Source organism: Danio rerio, chromosome 9 (genome assembly GCF_052040795.2).
Source record: "Danio rerio strain M-AB ecotype USA chromosome 9, GRCz13ab, whole genome shotgun sequence".
Lineage (NCBI taxonomy): Eukaryota > Metazoa > Chordata > Actinopteri > Cypriniformes > Danionidae > Danio > Danio rerio.
The window spans coordinates 58,569,008-58,577,500 of record NC_141029.1 but is presented as its reverse complement, the minus strand read 5'-3'; the positions used below and the strand labels follow the sequence as shown (position 1 = coordinate 58,577,500).

Here is an 8,493-nt window from a genome sequence, read left to right as displayed (position 1 = left end):
ATCAGTCCACATGAGTCCAGGGCTGTATTTCAGTCCAGCTTTACACCCTTCACTCACTCACTCCCCTCAGATGTGCATCACTGATTACATCACACAAGTGTCCACTACTGGCGGAGCATCTGAATGTGTTTAATGAAGTGCCCTGAGCGCTGTAACACACTGGACTATGCTGCTGTGCAGGCCTGTAGTCAGCCTGGTGAAGGGGTGGTGTTTGTGCTATTTAGAAATTTGTTCTATTTAATTCTGAGGTCTAAATACTGCATTTTAGTGAGATTTTAAGCGCTATTTTCACAGGATTAGCTTGTCGGATGGTCCTCATAATTTATTAGGAAATTAAAAAAATCCTACTTTAATAATAATATTAATAGTAATAATGATGATGATGATTATTAAGTAGGATATTGTTTATTTATTTATTTTATTTTTTGTCTACTTTTACAATCTGACACATGCAAACCACTGCAGAAATGCTGAAACCAGCAGGCGCATGTCATATCCAGCACAGACACTTCATAAATAACCTGCTATAAATTAAAGCACTAGCGTATGCTGTGTTTTTAGTCTTCACAAGCTTTGGAGACGTGACATAAATTCCTCTTGTAAATAATAGCTCACCTACAGCTTTCGCCATGAGGCTGTGTTCAAAATGACATCAATGTTTTCAAAGTGCACTGCGAAGGGAGCTCAACTGTAAACATGAAGATCGCTAAAACTGAACTGTAGAAATACTTTAAAAGTAAAGTACAGCTGAGAGAGATGAGCTTACTGCTTTATTATTTAATCATTCCAACTGTAAATGTTAGAATGTTCTAAATTAATAGGGCATAGGGGGGATAAGTGGGATTAGAACACAGCCAGGAACTGTTTCTAACTACAGCTCCAGAGGTGTAGTTTCAAGTGCTCAAGTTTGCGACACAGTTTGCGAATGTTCGCTTGAACTATGGATTTGGGAAACGGCAAATCAACAAACTGTGTTTGTAACGATGGAACTTGTGACCGTGGTTGGCTAATGATGATTTTCGGAAACGCACCCCTGGGAGGCATCTTGCTGGGGGTGGCACAGAGAGACGGTGAAAAAAAAAAAGTCCCCTAGTAAAAGCTTTGAGATACCAATTACTTTAAGCAAGTGTGTTAATTAACAGTGGCAATCGCAGAATAAAGGCGATCACATTTGGCATCTTTTTCACGCGCTCGTTTGTTATTCTCTATGTGCAGCCGATGCTAGTGAAAGCAAACTGACACATGTGTACCGACAGCCAATATAGGATTCCACTTGGTCTTGAAGCCTTTTTAAGGGGTTATTTTCATTATTTATGATGGTATAGCAGTCAAAACAGGAAAATGAGCTCATGAATGGGACAAATTCAGGACGTTTGTCAGTGAGGGGTGGGTTCAAACCTCCCCTGGCTACAGGCCTTGTTGTGACATCACAATCGCATTGCGTTCTGGCAGACTCTCAGACATTCCCTCATTCACCTGCTGAAGTGGATCGCTCTTATGTCCACACGGGTATTTCAACAACGCCTTCTTCATCCACATGAAAACACAAAAATGTGATGCATGCTCGAGTCTGTGTGTGGGTGTTTCCCTGTGCTGGGTTGCAGCTGGAAGGGTTGTGTGAGACATATGCCAGGTTGATTGGTGGTTCATTCCACTGTGGTTGCCCTTGATAAATCAGAGACTAAGCTGAAGGATAGTGAGTGATGCATGTTGAGAGCACGCTGAGCCAACAGGGGGCGATGAATGCTGAGTTCACCCCAATTGCAGAATGAACTATTTGCGTGAGGACACTGCATACAAATCAATGGAAATGTGAGAACAGTGGCCAATTATCGTCCTGTGATGGAAACGTATACGTTTGATGCAAACATGCAGAATTAGCCTTTGGTGTGAGGCCAGCCCTGTTGGCTAGTCGTGCTATTTGCGTGTAAATAGATGCGTGGACATTTTGAGTTTACTCACTTAATTTGCAGGTCAAATTCGCAATGGACACAGATTCTGACTTCTGTTTGCCCGTGGACTCGTTGCTGAATGTCTAACACGGATGTCAAACTCAATTCCTGGAGGGCCGAAGCCCTGCACAGTTTAATTCCAACCCTGCTCCAACACACTTACCTGTAGGTTTCAAACAAGCCTGAAGGAGTCAATGAGTTTGATCAGGTGTGTTTAATTAGGGTTGGAACTAAACTGTGCAGAGCTGCGGCCCTCCAGGAATTGAGCTTGACACCTGTGCTCTAACTTGTATTTTAATGAGAGATCATCTGTGTTTATGTGGTTTAGGAGGGCTAAAAAAAAGTGTCGACTCTTTGGATGGCGGAGGGGTGATGCGGACGAAAGTGAAAGTAAACCGCGGACAGGTGAGGAGTGCGGTTGAGGAGGGAGATTAATAAAATGAGGATCCGGATCCAGTGTGTTCCGGCATAAATTCAGTCCTGCTTTCAGCGACGCTTCTGATTGAGCCAAACGCGGTTTGATGAGCTGTTGTTCGGTGTTGGCAGGAGGATTTCCCCACGGGACACACACTGCAGGTGCTACGTTAGAATCAAAGCTCCTGATTGGTTAACGTGACGACAATGTCTGCAAAAGTTCAGATTTTCAACTTGAGCAATTCCCGTAAAACACGTTAAGCACGTCAAATGCACAAAACGATTAACTCGCGCCGCTTTATTCGCGCAAATCTCATCATTCGAGGCGTCTCATTCACACGTATCGCGCTGCAGGATGTCTTCGAGTGTTTGCATTGACTTAACATGTAAATCACTCGCGCTTGACACTTCATACACATCTGGTGTGAAGAGGGCATAAGGGTGTATTCACACTAGGCATGGTCGGCTTGAATCTAAAACACGGGGCGTCAGCGCCAACGCTTCCCATTCACTTTGACTGGGTGATCTCAGGCGTTGCCGAACTGCATTGTAGATCCGTCGACGCCGCTTCAGAGGTGTTGCTCGCTGCAGAAGTTGGGACTAGCTCAACTTCTCAAGCGCTGACGGAAGCATCAGCGAATCAGATCGCTGTATGCAAATACACCAGCTAGACAGTGGCCTATTGCTGACTGACTTTCATTGGCTGACGCTGCTATGACGATCGCTTCAGCCCCAACTTCAGACACGCCTCCAGTCAAGCGTTGATGCTGAAGCCCCGTGTGATTGGGCGTAATCCTCTGAGTCTATGCTGACATCATCTTCAGCAGCTCAAACACTGGCTAATGGACAGACGGCTGCTTCTCACTCAGGGCTGCTGTTTATGCTAATGAGGGAGACTAGTGGGCGGGGCTTTCCTTCTGATGACACGTACAAAAGAAGATTGTCAATCAAAGTGTTTTTCTGCAGACTGTGATTATAACAAAGTGAATGAATTACTGTTGAGCGTCTGCTGGAGAGACTCACACACCGCTGACACACTCAGCTCCGTATAAAAGTGATTTCTGCATATTAGGCCCCCTTTAAAAGTGGCCTGTTGTCTTTAGTTTCGCGCTCGGGTGCGCTCTGCACTTGGAGTGTCTAGGGAATCAGGATAAGGCAGGCAGACGCAGCCGGTCACGGTTTGCATCCTCTAGTGTATCTGCCAGTGCTGGTGTTCAGACGCTGGCGCAGCGGGAGCTCAGGGGCGGATTAGTGCAGTTCTGTGTTCCGCTCAGGATGTCGCAGCAGAGCGTCTCCACCGCGTCCAGCCGCTCGATCTGCAGCAGGCGCGCCAGCAGGTCAGGGATGCTGTATCCAGCGGTGCTGATGCGGTCGAACAGCTGCATCCCGTCCGTCATGCCGCCGATCTCGTCTCTCTTCAGCCCGAAGCTCTCCGCCAGGTGCCTCCACGTCTTCACCACCGCTTTATCTGTGCTGTAGGTGGCGCTGAGCATCCGGCTGCTGCGCTCCAGACAGTCGAACGGCAGCTCCGTCGGGCTCAGACCTGCACACAGCAATCAGCAGGCGATGTTTACATTCACCTTTAATTATGATCTCTCTCCCTGCCAGTGAGGAAACAACTCTTCAAGAGAAGACGCTTCCCTGCTGTCGAGTTTTTACGGCAAGCTGTGTTTTGTGTACATGTGCATCATGTATTATGATTGACTTATATATATAAATATCAAACATTTCATCAAAGATTTTATTGGGTTTTCCCCCCCAAATATTGGTAGAATAGAATATTGGTTCTTGCAACACACTCCAGGAGCAGTTTAGGGCTAGTAACCAGGTAAACTGCTGAATGTGATGTGAAATGGGAGGATTTGGTACAAATGCAGCATCAGGACAGCTCTAGTCCTTTATGAGCAGAGATGAGTCGAGGATCGCCAGTTTGAGCACAGATACGAGAGAAAATGAGTGAAGTGTGTAAACACAATGATCCTCAGAGGAAGAGAGTAGACATGTGGATATTTCACCTTCAACAGTGCAGAACAGCATTAAAGACTGAAGGAGTCTGGAGGAGTTTCAGTGCGTAAAGGACAAGAGTGCAAGCCTAAGCTGAACAAGCGTGACCTCCGACCCCTCAGGGGGCGCTGCATCAAGAGTCCTCATTCATCTATAAGCCAGATCAGCACATGTGCTCAGGACTCAAACCTTTGTCAAGCACCACGATACAGAGTCACATCCACAAACGCCAGTCAAAACTGTACTGTGCCAAGAGGAAGCCCTATGTTAACAGTGTCCAGAAGCGCTGTTGATTTCTCTGGGCTAGTACATAGACTGTGGAGACGTGTACTGTGCTCAGATGAAGCAGTGTTTTAGGGAGAAATGGAGGCTGTGTGCTCTGGACCAAAGAAGAAAAGGATCATTCAGACTGTCCAACAAGTCCAGAAGCCCGGCTCTGTCATGGTCTGGGGTTGTGTCGGTGCTCTTGGTGAAGGTGACCTGCTCTTCTGTGATGCTCCATTAATGCTGAACAGCACAGAGAGATTCTGGAGCTCAATATGCTGCCTTCTGCTCCATACACGCCCATGCAGAGTCCAACAAGACCATGCAGAACCACACTCAGCTCACATTACAGAGTCCTGCTGCAGAGGAAGAGGAGACAGACGCTGGACTGGCCTGCCTGCAGTCCTGACCTGTCTCCAATAGAGAATGTGTGGAGCATTTCAAAGTGCAGAATGCTACAGTGAAGACCCCTGTACTGTTGCCCACCTTAAGACTAGTTTGCAGGAGGAATGGGACAGAATGACAGCTGAAACTCTTCAGCACTTGCCGTCTTCAGTCCCTAAACGTCTTTAAGTGTTGTGAAAAGGAACAGCAACAGAGCTAATGCTTCACAACTTTATTTGAAATGTTGCAAGAACCAAAATTGTTTTTCTAAACATGTTAATTTAGAAAACCCCCCACAAGGAACACATTAATAATGTTAGTTGAATTGTCTGCAATGTAATACAAGTCAAAGTAAATTTAGCCCGAACTACTTTCTTTTTTTATTTGAGTTTTCTTTGCTGTCCCGAATTTTTCTGATTTGGGGTTTGGAGTATTTAAAACTTTTTTCTTTCTTTAATAAAGAAATAATTGCTTAAATTCCCATTCGCATTATTGTAGCAGAGGTGTTGTCAGTGTTGTGTATGTGTCTCATTACCCCACACTCCTGCTCATAGCGGCAGTAACAGAGGAGCAGTTGTCTACTGGGTGTTTTACATCAGTATAATATCACTGCGCTGTACAGCTACACTCACCTTCCGCAACACTGCAGGCTTTTGTGTACAAATCCAGGATCTTTTTCCTTCTGCTGTGAATCTGCAGAAACAGGAAATGTTTGGATGAGTCACACAAACACAGACCGATGTGAATCCACATCACATGCAGAGCAGATGAATGCGAAGGTTTAAAGATGAAGGTAGAAGCAGAGCTGCAGCTCGTTTCCTCTGAATAAAGATTGATAAAGTTACTGCAACTTTCACTCTGATCTTCTTCTTGCAGTTCTGAGTTTATAGCTCACATTTCTCTGTGTACATCTCAAGAAGCTCAGTTCATGTCATGCATTTATTTCTCGCATTACTTTGTTTACATCTCAAACTTCTCAGTTTACATCATACATTAATGTTTGTCTCAGGTGACCGCTCACATTGCTCAGTTTATGTGTTTCTGTTTTTACGTCTCACGCTTCTTAGTTTGTCTCGTGTTTCTTAGTTTATACCTCAGATTTCTGTTTACACCTCACACTTCTCAGTTATGTCTCACCTGTCTTAGTTTACATCTTAGTATTTCTCAGTTTGTTTCTTTTCTCGGTTTACACCTTAGTATTTCTCAGTTACTTGCATTTTTTAGTTTGTCCCGCATTTTACAATTTCTTTCATTTCTCAGTTTACGTCTCGCATTTCTCAGTTATGTCTCACATTTCTGTTTACGTCTCGCATTTCTCAGTTTACGTCTCATTTCTCAGTTTACATTTTGCATTTTTTTGCATATTTTGCATACGTTTTTGCATATTTTAGTTTGTTGCACATTTTTCAGTGTTTACGTCTTGCACTTTCTCAGTTTGTCTTGCATTTCTCAGTTCACGTCTCTCATTTCTTGATTTACATCTTGCATTTCCCAGTTTCCGTGTTTACGTTGTGCATTTCTCAGTTTACATTTTAAGCCTTTTTAAGTTCACGTATTTCATTTCTCAGTTTACATCTTGCATTTCTCGATTTTACGATTTTTGCACATTTTTCAGTTTCAGTGTTTCTCACATTTCTCAGTTTACATCTTAGCCTTTCTCAGTTATGTCTCGCATTTTTGCTTGCGTCTCATTTCTCAGTTTACATTTTGCATTTTTCAGTTTACGTTTTTGCATATTTTAGTTTGTTGAATATTTTTCAGTTTCAGTGTTTACGTCTCGCATTTCTCAGTTTACGTCTCGCATTTTTCAGTTTACATCTTAGCCTTTCTCAGTTATGTCTTGCATTTCTCAGTTCACGTCTCTCATTTCTTGATTTACATCTCGCATTTCCCAGTTTCTGTGTTTACATCGTGCATTTCTCAGTTTATGTTCTTGCATATTTTAGTTTCTCACATTTCTCAGTTTACGTTTTTGCATATTTCAGTTTATGTCTCACATTTCTCAGTTCACGTCTCGCAGGTCTTAGTTTACATCTCACATTTTTCAGTTATGTCTTGCATTTCTTAGTTTATGTCTTACATTTCTAAATTTGACTCACATTTTTCAGTTTACATCTTCGCATTTCACAGTTTACACCGAATTTTTCAGTTACGTTTCACATTTCTTAGTTTGTCTCACAGTTCTCAATTCATCTCGCATTTCTCAGTTTACGTCTTGCATCTCTCAGTTTATGTTTTTGCATATTTTAGTTTGTCGCACATTTTTCAGTTTTAGTGTTTATGTCTCCCATATCTCAGTTCACGTCTTGCAGATCTTAGTTTACATCTCACATTTTTTCACTTATGTCTCTCATTTCTCAGTTCATGTCTCACATTTCTCAGTTTACATCTTTACATCTGAATCTACATCTAGCATTAATGGCTTCATTCTTACATTTCTGCACATCTTGTAAATCTCTGAGCTGTAAACTCAGAGCTAAACACAATATTAAACACTATCAGGATTTAGAATCGAGCATCTGAAGAAGTGGGCTGTGTGAGGTGTTGTACTGACCCCGGTGGCTCTGCTGCAGTGGTTGTTGTTGTTGTTGTTGATGGTGTTGGTGGTGCAGGATTTGTCTCTGGTCAGATGCACCAGTGAAAGAAGACAAAGATCTGCAGCTCCCTGTTTGTCCTGCGCTGCTTCTTCATCACTGTCGATACTGCGACTCAGCAGCTGCTCGTTTTCTGATGACGCGTCATTCTCACTGTGACAAAACAACATTTAATATTAATATCGGACAGAGCAATTCTGACTAATCCATGAACACACTACACAAAATCATTAGTAATGTTCTCTAGCTAGAGCGCCGTATGCTGTTATAAAGTATCCTAGAGCGCCCTCAGCTGTTAAACACTAGTCTAGAGCACCATCCGCTCTTATAAACATTAGCCTAGAGCGCTGTCGGCTATTATAAACTAGCCTAGAGCGCCATCTGCTGTTATAAACTAGCCTAGAGCGCCATCTGCTGTTATAAACTAGCCTAGAGCACCATCTGCTGTTAAACACTAGCCTAGAGCGCTGTTGGCTATTATAAACTAGCCTAGAGCGCCATCTGCTGTTATAAACTAGCCTAAAGTGCCATCTGCTGTTAAACACTAGCCTAGAGCGCTGTCTGCTATTGTAAACTAGCCTAGAGCGCCATCTGCTGTTATTAACTAGTCTAGAGCGCCATCTGCTGTTATAAACTAGCCTAGAGCGCCATCTGCTGTTATAAACTAGCCTAGAGCGCCCTCAGCTGTTAAACACAAGCCTAGAGCGCTGCCTGCTATTATAAACTAGCCTAGAGCACCATCTGCTGTTATAAACTAGTCTAGAGCACCGTCTGCTGTTATAAACTAGCCTAGAGCGCCCTCAGCTGTTAAACACTAGTCTAGAGCGCCCTCAGCTGTTAAACACTAGTCTAGAGCGCCATCTGCTGTTATAAATTAGCCT

The 8,493-nt window shown here is 43.5% G+C and overlaps 1 protein-coding gene and 1 long non-coding RNA gene across 6 annotated transcripts in view; one reads left to right on the top strand and one right to left on the bottom strand.

Moving 5' to 3' along the window:
* LOC147835465 (uncharacterized) overlaps positions 1 to 8,493 on the top strand; it is a 91,366-nt gene that overhangs the window by 3,930 nt on the left and 78,943 nt on the right. The window lies entirely within an intron of this gene.
* Positions 431 to 8,493, bottom strand: part of edar (ectodysplasin A receptor) — a 72,617-nt gene continuing 64,554 nt past the window's right edge. Inside the window, 3 exon segments of the mRNA NM_001115064.3 lie at positions 431 to 3,909; positions 5,651 to 5,711; positions 7,573 to 7,765. Coding sequence (NP_001108536.3) covers positions 3,581 to 3,909; positions 5,651 to 5,711; positions 7,573 to 7,765 — 583 coding nt within the window. The 3' untranslated portion in view covers positions 431 to 3,580.